This window comes from Tupaia chinensis, unplaced genomic scaffold (genome assembly GCF_000334495.1).
Source record: "Tupaia chinensis unplaced genomic scaffold, TupChi_1.0 Scaffold000402_1, whole genome shotgun sequence".
NCBI lineage: Eukaryota > Metazoa > Chordata > Mammalia > Scandentia > Tupaiidae > Tupaia > Tupaia belangeri.
Genome location: NW_006159904.1, coordinates 5341568 through 5358006, shown reverse-complemented (window position 1 = coordinate 5358006; position 16439 = coordinate 5341568). Strand labels below are relative to the sequence as shown.

At 40.5% G+C, this 16439-nt stretch overlaps 1 protein-coding gene across 2 annotated transcripts in view; it reads left to right on the top strand.

The window, feature by feature from the left end:
* The window catches only part of THSD1 (thrombospondin type 1 domain containing 1), a 35295-nt gene extending 20581 nt beyond the window's left edge, over positions 1–14714 (top strand). Inside the window, exons 3-4 of one of the 2 annotated variants that reach the window (XM_006154216.2) lie at positions 4870–5028; positions 13119–14714. In XM_006154216.2, the coding sequence (XP_006154278.1) occupies positions 4870–5028; positions 13119–14488 (1529 nt within the window). In that variant the 3' untranslated portion in view covers positions 14489–14714. The remainder of the gene's footprint in view (positions 1–4869; positions 5029–13118) is intronic. The other variant, XM_006154217.2, reaches the window with a different exon arrangement.
* The last annotated feature ends 1725 nt before the right edge of the window (positions 14715–16439 follow it).

Genomic DNA, 16439 nt, shown 5'->3' with positions numbered 1-16439 from the left:
AAATGGTAGGTGCATGAACCTATCAGTCTCATGTACTTTTATCTTCTGTTCTGGTTCAATTTTCCTGATTAAATTCTAGGATATAATATTGAACTCCAGACTTGTGCCTACGATTAAGTTTGCCACTTTCTTAGGTTTTGAACTCTTATTTCTGTGTGTCTGTATTCAATTTTCCTGGTATACCACTCCCTTGAGAGAATTTCTTGGAGATCCAGTGTTGGTAAATTCTTTCAGGTTTTGTTTATCTGACAATGTTCTTGTCTTTTCTGTCCATATTAAGGATAATCTTGCCAGGTACAGTATTTTTGGTTGAAATCGTTTTTCCCTTAACACTTTGAATATATTTTTCCATTCTTTCCTCGCTCACATTGTTTCTGATGAGAGGTCCACTGTTAGCCTGATGGGGATATCCTTTGTAGGTAACTTGCCGTTTTTCTCTTGCCAATCTTAGTATCTTGTTTTTGTCTGTGGTTTTGGTCAACCTGGCTATAATGTGTCTTGGAGAAGATCTTCTTGGGTTGATTCTATTTGGGGTCCTTTGTATTTCTTGGGACTGGATCTTTGAATGCCTCTCTAGGTTTGGAAAGTTTTCTTCCAGGAGTTCATAGAATAGATGATCAATGCCCTTATAAGTCCCTTTGCCTTCTGGGATTCCAGTTTTTCCAGATGTTTGGACATTCGATGGCATCTAATACATTTCTCATATATTATTCTCATTTTTGGGGCTAATTTTCTCAGTCTCTGTGGTGAAATTTTCTAGACCTGAGATTCTATCTTCTACATCAGAGATTCTATTTTCTGTATGTTCTAGTCTGCTTTTAATACTTTCAAAGGAGGTTCTGACTCCTGTATTATAGCCTTCATCTCTAACAGGTCCATTTGATTCTTTTTTTTAGTGTGCATTTCCTCTTTTAGATCTTGCAAGAATTTCCTCACCTCCTGGAAATCGTCAACTTCTTTCTCCTGCCTCTTCTACAGTTCATTGTCTCACTTCTCTTCGATCTCTGTTAGCTTTGTCACTATGAATATTCTAAATTTTTTATCAGATGTTTCCATGAGTTTCATTGTACTGTCTGAGGATGTAGAGGAGTTATTCTTTTCTTTTGGAGGAGAAGTATTTTCTTGCTTTCCCATATTTCTTGTGACCCTGCAGTGATTTCTAGTCATCTGATGGATGGTGCGTTTCTTCCTAATTCTTGAAGTTGAATCTGAGAGTTCAGAAGCATGCAGGAGGAAGTGATCAGCAATCTCTCTTCTGTTCTGTTTTCACTCTTTGTGAATCAGATTCAGTGGGAATAGAGGAATATTCTGACCCTAATTGTATTCAAATGTTAGAATCCTATTCAATCCTGTTCAGTTGAACCTGTCTAGACACTTAGTGCATAGAGGCCACTAGAAATGAATCTGGAGGGAGAAGTCTCAGCAGAAAATCTTCATTTTTAGTCAAAGAAAGCAGTATTTCACATCTCAAGTTTGGTATCCATCTCAGGATGGGTCTGGGTGTTTGCCTTTCCCACTAGAAATGAATCTGGAGGGAGAAGTCTCAGCAGTAAAATCTTCATTTTTTAGTCAAGGATAGCAATATTTCATAGCTCAAGTTTGGTATCTATCTCCACCTTTAAGATTTTTCTAATTGAAGTTTGAGTATAGTGTATTTAAATTTCCTGTTTGTATTTATCCTGCTTGGTGTTTTCTGATAATTTTGGATCTGTGTTTTGCTGTCTTTCATTAATTTTAGAGAGTTCTTGAACATTATTTCTTCAATTAGTTCTGTTTCATTCTTTCTTTTCCTCCTTGGGGACCAGTTACATTTATAAAAGACTATTTGCTATTGACCCACAACTCTGAGTCTTCTATCTTATTCACTGTTTTTTCTTCTTTGTCTTTTAGTTTAAGGATTTTTTTGATTGACCTACATTCAGATTCACTGTTTCTTCCCTCAGGTATGTCAAGTCTATAGATCAACCTGTGTAAAGCATTCTTCATCTCTGTTATCTAGTTTGTTTGCTTTTAATTTGTTTGTTTTTAATTTCCATGAGGGCACAAATACTCATTGAAGAGAGAGAGAGAGAGAGAGAGAGAAAGTGAGAAAGCATGGCGGACGATCATACTGCAATTCCTTCTCTTTAATTTCTCCCTCCTTTTCGGATTTTAGATATAAATGCATACTTGAATATTTTTCAAGTTACCGTGTCTGGGACTTGAACCTCACAGTAGACCATGTGGGATCCAGCTACCTTAAGCACCATGCAACTGGTTGATCTATCATGTTTTAAATTATAACATTCCCATTTGACTTTAAAAAAAATTTTTTTTTGACAGATTTTTGCTATAGGGCATGTGCACTCGCCAGAAAGACAGAGAGAAAGAGAGAGACAGGAAGTGAGAAATCACCACCACCACCACCCCAGGGGGGGATGGCCACACCACAGTCCCTTCTCTAACATTCTCTTCTTGGGATCTTGGGCACGCACACACATGCGCCCGGTCTGAGTTTAAACCACCAGGTTTGGGATTCAAACCGCGGTCGACTACATGGGAGTCCAGCGACATAGCCATTGTGCCAACTGCTGGTCCTCAACTTTCTTTTTTAAAGGTCTTTGTTTGTTTGTTTGTTTGTTTTGCTATAAGGTACATGCACTAACTGTAGAGAGACACAGAGAGGGAAAGTGAGAAATCACCCCTGCGGAGGTGGCCACACTGAAATTCCTTCTACATTCTTCTTTGAGGATTTTGGGCACACATGCATGTGCGCCCAGAGTAATTTTTAAGCCACCAGCTCTAGGACTTGAACTGTAGTCAGCCAAGTGGGAGCCAGCCACCTTAACCACCATGTCCCCTGACTGGCCCTTCATTTGACTTTTTAGTTTACAACTCTCTGATGAAATCTTCCTTCTGTTTATGCATATTATTCACCTTTACCAGTAAAATCTTTAACATATCAGGGGCCAGTGGGTGGCATAGTGGTTAAAGCACTGGATTTCCACGTGGTTGACTGCAATTGAGTCTTGGACTCAGAGACTTGAAATTCATGCCAGACACTTGTACATGCATGCCCAAAATCCTAAGAGGAGAATGGAGGAGAAGGGGCTGTGGAACGACTATCCCCCTTGGGGCAGGGGGGAGGGGTAGCGGTTTCTCGCTCTCTCTCTGGTGAGTGTACATGTCCTATAGCAAAAACCTCTCAAAAAAAAAATCAGAGTTATTTTAAATTCACTCTCTGGTAATTCTAATATCTGGGTCATATCTGAGTCTTGTTCTTGTGATTACTTTGTTTCTTGATAGTTTGAGTTATTTTTTAAAAAAAATTTTTAAAGAGTCTACTTTGTTTCTTGATAGTTTGAGTTATTTTTAAAAAAAATTTTTTAAAGAGTCATTTCCTTTATTTTATTTATCATTATTGTTATATTTTAATTTATTGAGAGCAAGACACAGTGAGAGAGCGCGAGAAAGTGAGAAAGCTAGCCTCCAGGTCCGGGACTTGAACTATTATCAGTCATGTGGGAGTCTAGCATCTTTAACCACCATGCCACATGCTGACCCCAGTTTGGGTTATTTTTTCTTGCTTCTCTATTGTCTTTTTGTTGTTGTTGTTGTTGAAATCTGGACATCTTGTTTACACCTGTAGACATGGAGGCAAACAACATATATGTCTGGAAGTAGACATACCTCTGGTTTTGCTAGGCCTGTAATGGGATTGTTGGATTAATGTAGTAAGGGATTGAGTTGTGTCTGTTTTTCTGTTGCTATCACAACCCTCAGTGCATCACTGATTTAAAATGTTTCTGTTATTTTGTGTTTGGGAAAGGCATTGCATGGCCATGTGGCTTTTCTCCATGCTTTTATTCCATCCTCAGTTTTAGTTTTGAGCCTGTATACCAAACTTTTTTTTTCAACCTGTTGTTCTTGCCTCTCCCTTAGCAATAGACTGTTGTTATTTGATATTTGGAACATGCTAGCCTAATGTGGGGATAGAGCATCTTATGTACTGGTTCAGTCTCAGTTTTAATCACGTGTTACATCCTTGAGTCTTGAGAATGGGACCATCTTGATGATCTTGGTTCTCTAATAGTAGAACATTTTTAATAGTCCAGGCCCAGGATATTTTCAGCTTCTCCCTGAGGATGAAGGAGTTTTTCTTTTTCTATTTCCTAAAAGTTGGTCTCAGTTGCTGTTCTTAGAGTGACAAGGTTTGCTACCTTTTCCCCTGTGGTTGAGTACCTTTTCCCCAGTGGTTGAGGTTTTTGATTAGTGGAGAAGATAAAGATAAAAATATAAAAATATGGGTGATGTTTTCTGTCTTTTCCACAGAGCTGCCTCTTTCCTCCTCAGCCCTCCACCATTAGGGAGGCTGTGTCTGGTCTTGCACCTGGTCTTGTTTTTTTTGTTTTTTTGTTTTTTTTCCCACATTTGATGATATCCATGGAGAAGAGCTTGGAAAGAGGTACAAATTTCTGCTTATGTGTGTGCCTCCTAGGGATTATATTCTACACTAGTTTACAGTAGGCTTTTAGTAATTTCTTACATTTTTTTAGATAAATTATTTCTCACTAATATATATACAGCCTGGTATTTGTCCTAGAAAACAAATATTGCACCCCATCTTTCTTTGGAGGCACCTGTCCTTCATATTGCATCCTAGTTGGTTGCCTTGTGACCATGGCTGTCTGGTGGGTTCTAAGGGGGTTAAGGTTTTGTAGATTATTTTAAGTTAGATTATTTTATTTTCAGCTTTCTACATCTCTGAAAATGTTTTTACTTTCTGACTTTTCAAGGCCTGAGATTTGAATTTTGCTGCTTCATTTGGGTACAGTTAAATACTGATTCTCAAATGAACTAGCATTAAAAGCATGACTTATGTCCTTGCAGAAACTTGGGGACTGTGGCAGCCATGGAGCCAGTGTAGCACCACATGTGGGGATGGTGTCAGAGACCGTCGCCGAGTGTGTCTCACTTCCTTCCCCTCCAGACCTGGCTGCCCTGGAATATCCTTGGAGACCTCCCTGTGTTCCCTGGAGGAATGTGCTGGTAGGTAATTTTGCTTCCTTCGGGAATCACTACATAGAGCTTCCTTCAGAAGAACTGTTGAACACAGGACCACCTGCAAATCATGTCTGAGCTCAGAAGTAGACTCATCCATGCTCTGTGATTGCTTTTGACTGTACTGTCTGTAAGTGTGACTAAGACTGGGAACAGGTGGGAGAGTAGGTTACCAATGAGACAATGGGATTTTACACTATAGAAGATAGGGAAATGATGAGGAAACATAATATAAATAGATACTATGTAATAAATATTATATATAATTATATATATTATATGTGTATTTGAGATTCAAAAATAATTTTTAAAAATACAGAAATGATAGTGGCATGATCATTTCCTTCTTAAGTTTTTTGTTGTTATTTTTACCTCTGTTTTTCCCCACCAAAACCATGGGAAAAGTTTTTCTCTCCATAATCCCAGAGAAGTACAAGAGCACCACATAGGCCATTATTTGTCAAAATGGAGCAGAACACCCTGTTTTATTCCCTAAATGGCCAAAGTTTATCTTTATCACCCCTGCCCACCCCTGCTCTCATCTAAGGATGGGCTTTTCTGCATTTTATGGGCATTTTCAATTACAACTCTCTGATGAAATCTTCCTTCTGTTTATGCATATTATTCACCTTTACCAGTAAAATCTTTAACATATCAGGGGCCAGTGGGTGGCATAGTGGTTAAAGCACTGGATTTCCACGTGGTTGACTGCAATTGAGTCTTGGACTCAGAGACTTGAAATTCATGCCAGACACTTGTACATGCATGCCCAAAATCCTAAGAGGAGAATGGAGGAGAAGGGGCTGTGGAACGACTATCCCCCTTGGGGCAGGGGGGAGGGGTAGCGGTTTCTCGCTCTCTCTCTGGTGAGTGTACATGTCCTATAGCAAAAACCTCTCAAAAAAAAAATCAGAGTTATTTTAAATTCACTCTCTGGTAATTCTAATATCTGGGTCATATCTGAGTCTTGTTCTTGTGATTACTTTGTTTCTTGATAGTTTGAGTTATTTTTTAAAAAAAATTTTTAAAGAGTCATTTCCTTTATTTTGTTTATCATTATTGTTATATTTTAATTTATTGAGAGCAAGACACAGTGAGAGAGCGCGAGAAAGTGAGAAAGCTAGCCTCCAGGTCCGGGACTTGAACTATTATCAGTCATGTGGGAGTCTAGCATCTTTAACCACCATGCCACATGCTGACCCCAGTTTGGGTTATTTTTTCTTGCTTCTCTATTGTCTTTTTGTTGTTGTTGTTGTTGAAATCTGGACATCTTGTTTACACCTGTAGACATGGAGGCAAACAACATATATGTCTGGAAGTAGACATACCTCTGGTTTTGCTAGGCCTGTAATGGGATTGTTGGATTAATGTAGTAAGGGATTGAGTTGTGTCTGTTTTTCTGTTGCTATCACAACCCTCAGTGCATCACTGATTTAAAATGTTTCTGTTATTTTGTGTTTGGGAAAGGCATTGCATGGCCATGTGGCTTTTCTCCATGCTTTTATTCCATCCTCAGTTTTAGTTTTGAGCCTGTATACCAAACTTTTTTTTTCAACCTGTTGTTCTTGCCTCTCCCTTAGCAATAGACTGTTGTTATTTGATATTTGGAACATGCTAGCCTAATGTGGGGATAGAGCATCTTATGTACTGGTTCAGTCTCAGTTTTAATCACGTGTTACATCCTTGAGTCTTGAGAATGGGACCATCTTGATGATCTTGGTTCTCTAATAGTAGAACATTTTTAATAGTCCAGGCCCAGGATATTTTCAGCTTCTCCCTGAGGATGAAGGAGTTTTTCTTTTTCTATTTCCTAAAAGTTGGTCTCAGTTGCTGTTCTTAGAGTGACAAGGTTTGCTACCTTTTCCCCTGTGGTTGAGTACCTTTTCCCCAGTGGTTGAGGTTTTTGATTAGTGGAGAAGATAAAGATAAAAATATAAAAATATGGGTGATGTTTTCTGTCTTTTCCACAGAGCTGCCTCTTTCCTCCTCAGCCCTCCACCATTAGGGAGGCTGTGTCTGGTCTTGCACCTGGTCTTGTTTTTTTTGTTTTTTTGTTTTTTTTCCCACATTTGATGATATCCATGGAGAAGAGCTTGGAAAGAGGTACAAATTTCTGCTTATGTGTGTGCCTCCTAGGGATTATATTCTACACTAGTTTACAGTAGGCTTTTAGTAATTTCTTACATTTTTTTAGATAAATTATTTCTCACTAATATATATACAGCCTGGTATTTGTCCTAGAAAACAAATATTGCACCCCATCTTTCTTTGGAGGCACCTGTCCTTCATATTGCATCCTAGTTGGTTGCCTTGTGACCATGGCTGTCTGGTGGGTTCTAAGGGGGTTAAGGTTTTGTAGATTATTTTAAGTTAGATTATTTTATTTTCAGCTTTCTACATCTCTGAAAATGTTTTTACTTTCTGACTTTTCAAGGCCTGAGATTTGAATTTTGCTGCTTCATTTGGGTACAGTTAAATACTGATTCTCAAATGAACTAGCATTAAAAGCATGACTTATGTCCTTGCAGAAACTTGGGGACTGTGGCAGCCATGGAGCCAGTGTAGCACCACATGTGGGGATGGTGTCAGAGACCGTCGCCGAGTGTGTCTCACTTCCTTCCCCTCCAGACCTGGCTGCCCTGGAATATCCTTGGAGACCTCCCTGTGTTCCCTGGAGGAATGTGCTGGTAGGTAATTTTGCTTCCTTCGGGAATCACTACATAGAGCTTCCTTCAGAAGAACTGTTGAACACAGGACCACCTGCAAATCATGTCTGAGCTCAGAAGTAGACTCATCCATGCTCTGTGATTGCTTTTGACTGTACTGTCTGTAAGTGTGACTAAGACTGGGAACAGGTGGGAGAGTAGGTTACCAATGAGACAATGGGATTTTACACTATAGAAGATAGGGAAATGATGAGGAAACATAATATAAATATATACTATGTAATAAATATTATATATAATTATATATATTATATGTGTATTTGAGATTCAAAAATAATTTTTAAAAATACAGAAATGATAGTGGCATGATCATTTCCTTCTTAAGTTTTTTGTTGTTATTTTTACCTCTGTTTTTCCCCACCAAAACCATGGGAAAAGTTTTTCTCTCCATAATCCCAGAGAAGTACAAGAGCACCACATAGGCCATTATTTGTCAAAATGGAGCAGAACACCCTGTTTTATTCCCTAAATGGCCAAAGTTTATCTTTATCACCCCTGCCCACCCCTGCTCTCATCTAAGGATGGGCTTTTCTGCATTTTATGGGCATTTTCAAGGCACACACTAATAGGTACTCAATGAGTATTTGATGAGAATGGTCTGAAGATAATCTATAGAAGTGATGTTCACATGGCTCAGTTAGGTGTGCTTCAATTTATGGAGTTAAATCCCATTCACCTAGAGCAGGTTACAGTAATGAACAGTCCTTGCTCTTTCCACACTTTAGTCTACCTTCTGATAGGCAGCTCCCAGCTACTTGGCTGACCTTTGCTTTGGTTCTGACTCTTAGATGAATTCTTTCTGTTTAGTCCTGATTTCTTCTCTACAATTTGAGGTTAAAAGACTATCCTTAGTTTCTTGTCTCTCTAGGCTTTGAAAGAATTAGATATTTCTCTTAGTATCTCAGAGAATCAAGTGGCCTAAGTCACAGGCATCTGGCAATGTCTCAGTCACTATTCCTGCCTTAGAAAATTCTTGTCACTGGGCTGGCAGGTGGTACGGTGGTTAAGGATTCCCACATGGCCAACCATGGTTCGAGTCCCTGACCTGGTGACTTGCTTTCTCACTTTTCCTCTTTCTCTCTGTGTCTCTCTCTCTCTGGTCAAATTAAAATAATAATATGAATAAATTAAATACTTTTTTTAAAGAGAAAGAAAATTCCTTGTTGCTATTTCATCTTTCCAGACAGTATCATGGGTCTTGTTCTTTTCATTCTAGCATCCTGATGATGCTATTCTCTTTTTGTTATTTCAGCCTCGGACCTAGACTCTTCTTAGTTCTCAGTATGTACCATCCTTTATGGAGTTAAATCCCATTCACCTAGAGCAGGCCATGGGCCCCACCCTGAACCCATTTTTTATTATATCTCATACTGTTTTCTAAGGTTTTCTGTCTACTTTTAAGTGCTCTTCAGTTTCCATAGTTCCTTCTTCGCATATAACTTCCTTCAAAAACACTTTATCTTCTTAATTCTGAGATATGTGTTGTGTAAAGATATTCCATCCAGAGTTCCATAGTGTTCAAATGAATTTAAAATTAATTGCCACTGGTTTCTATTATTCTTTAAGAAATTACGACAGTATTCAGCATTTACTGATTACTACTATATGCCAGCACTTTAAATATATTATCTCACTTAAACCTCACAGTAATTCTACAAGGTAGATATTCTTATGCTGGACTGAGACCTTGAGAGCTTGTGCCTGCCAGGCCTTTTCCAAATGCCGTGCACATGGGAAATAGGTATATTAGAGGCAAGGACTTCTGGGGCTTAGAGAGGGTGAGTGGCCTGGCCAGGCTTATGAAGCTAGAGAGCAGGGGCAATAGAACTGACCATACTAAAGTACCTATCTCGAATTCTTTGCCTTGATGCACTGACTGAACTGTCTGTTTAAAAGAAGTCATAACAACCTGGAATTAGCAATTATTTTTGAGAAATGTGATATTTCTTAATGTTCTGACAGCTTAATTCTTTAACATTGGGACAGCAGCTTTGAGGCTTTTTTTCCGGCCAGGCTCAAAAGTTTAACAGAGCTGGAGCTGGCAGGTGGCGTGGTGGTTAAGGGCACTAGACTCCCACATGGAACTGCAGTTCAAGTCTTGGACCTAGTGGCTTGCTTTCTCACTTTCTGTCTCTCTCTTTCTAGCTTTATCTCTCTTTGGTCAAATTAAAGCAAATAAATAAGTAAATAAATAAATAAGTTAAATAAAATAATTCTTTTAAAAAAGTTAACATAGTTAAGAGGTTCATCATATGTAATAGCAATGCTTGTACCCACTATCAGCAGCAGCCACTACAGGTGAAAGCAGTGATAAATCAGGGAATAAGCCTTTCATCATTCCACTGTTTTCATTAATTTGAGAGTTAGAGTTTTGTTTGGCTTTGAAAGAATGTTTTTATGCCAAGGTCTGAGTGTAACTCTATAGTAATTTGGTCTGTTTTGTTCAACGAGAGAGTAGGAAGATCCATTTGCTGTCACACCTACGTTTCATCTGGTAAATATTGGTTATTTTACTTTTATCTTTTTAATAATGAGTGAATCAGTGAATTAAACTACAGTTATTGAGTACCAACTATGTGCAAGTTACTATGGCTGGTGTGGGGAACATATATTCTCTTGACACATAAGCATAATACACAGTATGTTATAGCCTGCAATGATAAAGGTGTCCACAGCTTGTTACAGAAATTTGCAAAGGTGATAATCCATGCTGAGAACATCTCCATTATTGGAGGAGGTGATTCTTGACCTGAAATTGAAATACTGCAAAATTATAACTCAGGTGAACTAAGTAAGAATGGGAATTTTAGCAAATGGAGAAATGAATGAACATGACAGAAGATGGCACATTATAAGACCCACATAATTGGAAATAATTTAGTGTGTCTGTAGGATATTGTACCAGGAGGGAGTGAGAAAGACAAGGCTGTACAGGTAGGCCCCTGAGAGGTTGAAGGTTTGGACCTGTGTTTTAAAGGAATCTTTGGCTGTTAGCTTGGGATACAAATCAGAAAGGTAAGTGTTACAGTAGACATACCTGTTAAGAGTTTTTCAGTAACCCATGTGGAAAATGGAGTTGTGGGGATGCAGGGACAGAGGGATTCAAAGACTCTGGATGTGGCGAGTGATGAAGATGAAACCTAGCATGCTATCAATAGTACAGGTTGAGTATCTCTTTTTCCAAATGTGCTGGGGACCAGAAGCGTTTAAGATCATGATTTTTTTTCAGATTTTGGAATATTCGCATACACATAATGAGATGTCATGGGGATGGGACCCAATGCTAAACACAAAATTCATTTATGTTTCATATATGCATTATACACATGGCCTGTAGATAATTTTAATTGCAGTGTTTTGACTATGATCTAGCATAGGAGGTCAGGTGTGTAATTTTCCACTCATGTTGTCACATCAGTACTCAGAAAGTTTCAGATTTTGGAGCATTTTGAATTCTGGTTTTTGTATTAGGGATATTTAACCTGTACTGACAATTGCATGGACTGCTGTGTCATTCCTTTGAGATTGGATTGGATCTATCCGAGGAGGCATGTGTTCTGGGGGGGAAGAGGAGTAATGAGTCTTTTTTTTTTTTGGAGAGGTTTTTGCTATAGGGCGCGTGCGCTCGCCAGACAGACAGAGACAGAGAGACAGAAAGTGAGAAATCACCCCCCAGGGGGGATGGCCACGCCACAATCCCTTCTCCTCTATTCTCCTTTCGGGATCTTGGGAACGCACGCACACACGCCCGGCGTGAGTTTAAGCCACCGGGTCCAGGACTTGAACCACAGTCGACTACGTGGGAGTCCAGCGACATAGCCATTACGCTAACTGCTGGTCCCAGGATGATGAGTCTTGAATGTGTTGAGAAGGATGGGGTAGGAAATCTGATAGAGACAGCAGAGCTGGTAGAGCCAGAAATGGGATTTAGAGCTCCCTGTCTCCAGAGTTCTCTTAATCACCCAAATGAGTGTTAGCATCAAAACCAAGAAGGTGAGAAAGTTGTAAGAAGTGCCTCACAGTAGCCAATGCTGTGAGGTAGGATGTCTTTTATTTTAGCTGTCCAAACCTTGGCAAGACAAGGAGCAAAATATGGCTATGGCAGTGTGAAAGCATTGGAGAAAGGTCTTTTTAAAAAAGTTTCCAGAGGGTACATACACTTATTGGAAAGACACAGAGAGAAAGCAGTGCCCAATGGGGTATGGCTATACTGCAGTCCCTTCTCCTCCATTTCTCCATCCTGTTGGGATTTGGGGCACAGACACATCTGGCATGCTTTTCAAACCACCAGGGCCAGGATTCAGACTTCTATCAATACTTGAGTATTGAATAAGAATAAGAATTATTTAACTTTATTATTGTTATTACTATTATTTTCTAGTTTGGACAGAGAGAGAGAGAGAGAGAGAGAGAGGGTAAGTGAGAAAGCAAGTCACCAGGTTCAGGACTTGAACCACAGTCAGCCATGTGGGAGTCCAGTGCCTTTAACTACTGTGCCACCTGCTGGCCCCAGAGTTTGAATATCTTTTTGTGCTGAGGAAAAAGAGCTACATTGAAGTGAAGCTGGAGATAATTGCTAGAGAGGGATGATCCCCCTGAGAAGGGTGGCCTGTAGAGCATTTGTTGCACAACCTGTCTAAATCATTTTGCATTTCAAACTTCATATGTAGGGGACCAGCAGTCAGTGTAATGGTTATGTCACTGGACTCCCATGTAGTTGACTGTGGTTTGAGTCCTGGACCCGGCGGCTTAAACTCAGGCCAGGCGCATGTGTGTGCATGCCCAAGATCCTGAGAGGAGAATGGAGGAGAAGGAATTGCGGCGTGGCCATCTCCCCGGGGGGTGATTTCTCGCTTTCTCTCTCTCTGTCTTTCTGGTGAGCACATGTGCCCTATAGCAAAAACCTCTCCAAAAAAAAAAAAGAAAAGAAAAAGAAAAACTTCATATGTGGTGAGAATTTCCCAGTGTGCCTCCCATAGGCGCTTTTACAGATATCCCATGTTTTCATTATCACAAGTGAAAACCTTGATTTTACCTTGAAATTTTCTGCATGTTCCTTTTATGTAGAAAATCTGATACAACTGTCAGTAGGAGGTGGCAAGTACAGCAGGTTGCCCTGCTTGTGTAGTCTCCGATCTTGCAGTGTTTCCCCACTAGTGGTGACCCGGTTTGACTTCAGCTGCCAGTAGAGATTCAGATGTAAGACCAGAAATCTCACGCCTGCTCATTTTTCTTCTTTCTGTAAGTGCTTGATAATTAGAGTGAGACATCAGAGACCTTGAAACCACACAGAGAAAACAATACTAGGGAATACATTTGTTCTTCCTTATTTATGTATTTGCTTATTTGCAGCTTTCTGGCCATCCAGCCCATCTCCTCTTCAGCCCCAGGGTCCAGTGAAGTCTAACAACATCGTGACAGTCACTGGGATATCCCTGTGCTTGTTCATCATCATTGCCACCGTGCTTATCACACTGTGGAGGAGGTTCGGCCGCCCCCCTAAGTGCAGCACCCCTGCTCGACACAATTCCATCCACTCCCCTGCCTTCCGGAAAAACTCAGATGAGGAGAACATCTGTGAGCTGAGTGAGCAGCGTGGGAGCTTTTCAGATGGGGGTGATGGCCCCATGGGAAGCCCGGGGGATGTGGGCATTCCTCTGACCTTCAGGCGAAGTGTGCCGGTGACTCCTGAGGATGACGCTTCTGGCAGTGAGAGCTTCCAGTCCAACGCCCAGAAGATAATTCCCCCTCTCTTTAGCTACCGCCTTGCCCAGCAGCAGTTGAAGGAGATGAAGAAGAAAGGCCTGACAGAAACTACCAAAGTGTACCATGTGTCACAGAGTCCCCTGACAGACACAGCCATGGATGCTGCCACTGGTCCCCCCTTAGACTTGGAAAGTGCAGAAGAAGCTGCAGCAAATAAGTTCCGGATCAAATCCCCATTCCCAGACCAGCCTGTGGTTAGTGCCGGAGAAAGGCCTCCCTCCAGGCTGGATTTCAGTTCATCTCAGCCTAGTTGTGCTATAAGCCCTAGCCAAACCCTGATTCGCAAGTCACAGATGAGGCATGCGAGCAACAGAGGGGGCCCATCAGAGAGGAGCCACCCCAGGAATTCCCATTTCAGGAGGACAGCTAGTTTTCATGAAACCAAACAGGCCCGGCCATTCAGGGAGAGGAGCATGTCCACGCTGACTCCTCGGCAGGCTCCCACCTACAGTTCTAGGGTGAGGACCTGGGACCAAGCAGAGGACAGAATTAGGCCTCAGAGTCGAGGGGCTCACCTATTTCCTGAGCATTTCCAAGGGACAGGTGGAACCAATGGCCCATTAAATCCTCTTCCTAAATCCTACTCCTTGGGGCAACCCTCGAGGAAGCCAGAGCTGGGGGATCGCCAGGTAGGGTCAGTGGCAGGAGTGGAGAGAACAGAGCTTCCTAGAGCTCGGAGGGGACCATCCCCTAGTCACAGGAGTGTCTCAAGGAAGCAGTCATCCCCTTCCTCCCCCAAAGATACCTACCAGAGGGTCAGTCCTCTGAGCCCTTCTCAATGTAGAAAAGACAAGTGTCAGAGCTTCCCAGCCCACCCTGAGTTTGCCTTCTATGACAACACATCATTTGGCCTCACTGAGGCTGAGCAGAGGATGCTGGACCTACCAGGATACTTTGGGTCAAATGAAGAGGATGAAACCACAAGTACACTTAGCGTGGAGAAGCTGGTGATCTAGACTGGCAATCAGCCTGAGACATTGCACAACTGGGGCCCTTTGTTCAAACTGTGGTATCAGCCACTCACATTGTTCTATGGATTGTTTTGTTCGTACAGAAGGACAGAAAGTGGGGAGGATGTGTGGCTATGCATGTATTTTAACTCATAAGAAGTTCTTTATCATGAATTTTTCTGTTACCCTCTTTCTATTGATTTGCTACTACTACTATTAATAAAATTTAAACAAGAACAAATGAGACTTGGTCTGTCATGTGGCTATGACTGATAACAAGATGTGACTTGTGAGTATGATGTGCTTTGAACACTGTAGTAGCAGTTTCCAGCTTGACAATAAAATCAGGGAGCTTCAACTAGTAAGGACTGAGCCAAGCTAACATCTCTGAACTATAATTGATAAAGTTATAAATTCATAAGAATTTGACCACTACTGGGGCAGTATTGAACAGGTTTCATGTTTAGTTAATGAGATTAATAGTGGCCATTAGACCACTAAGCTACCTAATGGTATGGTATTACAGAACTTTCAGACCAAGGTTGGGTGATATTTTAAGTCTTTATTAATGCAACAAAGAAACCAGGTGGCTTGACAAAATTGTGCATTCTACTGGAGAAATAACATAAGAAACTGTTCACATAAGGAATCAAATGAAGATCTAGCCATCACTGTTCTGAGCAAATAGTAAACATTTTGGAAAGGAAAGCATTGTCTTCTGAGAAAGCATTAGCTGGAAAATGGCAGTTGGTGCTGTCTGGGACCAGGATGCCGATTCTGCATTCCTCTACCAAATTGGCAGCAGAGAAAGCACAGGGTGTCTTCCTGAAATTGATGTGTGCATGTTTTTAAACTTAACTTTACTAGTCATTTTTAAATGCATGAATTAATCTCAGATATATATATCAATCAAGTGGACCAGTTTACTATTTTACCATTTAATTATTGGGTTGTTGAAAAAAAATCATGATGCATTTTTTTCATAGAAAAATACATCATGACTTTTCTGATAATAGAACAAAGAGAGAAAAGAAGGAAGTAGAAGAAAGAAGCCTTTTTAGAAATTTAGAATCACTTTTGTTTGCTTATTTATTCTTCCTATCACATTTTCCAGACAAGGAATGGGAAACTTAGGGTTGTAAAGGACACAGGCTGATAGGTCATTCTAAGTGCCATAGTCTTTGTACTCCATCTTCACAGCCTTTGCAAGTCTTCGCCAATAGCAGAAACTTCAGGAGAAAACTGGATTCTTTGTAGTAAGAGGGCATAAGGAAAGATCTCTACTAGCTTCTCCCAAGGAAAGAAGCTTTCTGTTGCTTGATGAGATGTTAGGCAGGCCTTGCAACTTGCTTTGATTAGAAGTAATGAATAAGGAAAAGAACCTGAAGATTGGGTCCCTTTACTGGAAGTCTGTCATCAGGTACTATGTGGGTATTCTGCAGTCTCACATTCTTCCTTTCAGCCCTTGAACCTAATGACGTACATTTGAGTTCAATAGTCCCCCCTCCATCTTAATGGGGTGTACATTGCAAGACCCCCAGTAGATGCCTGAAGCCTCAGATAGTACCAAATTCTATGTTTTTTCAATTTGATAACCAGGATGGCTATTACGTGACTACTGGGTGGGTAGTATATACAGCATGGATACGCTGGACAAAGGGATGAATCATGTCCTAGGTGGAACAAAGCAGGATGGTGTGGGATTTTATCGCACTATCTAGAATGGCATACAATTTAAGCCCATGATTGTTTATTTCTGGAACTTCCTATTTAATATGTTGGACTGCATTTGACCATGGCTAACTGAAAAGACAGAAAGCAAATCTGAAGATAAGGAGAGACTGCTATAGCTGCACTTTCCTTCTTTTTTTTTATACTGACTTCTCTAACTGCCATACCTGCCCTTCTTTTTCTTTTCTTTTTTTTTTTTTTTTTTTTCAGTCTGAAAACACCCCAC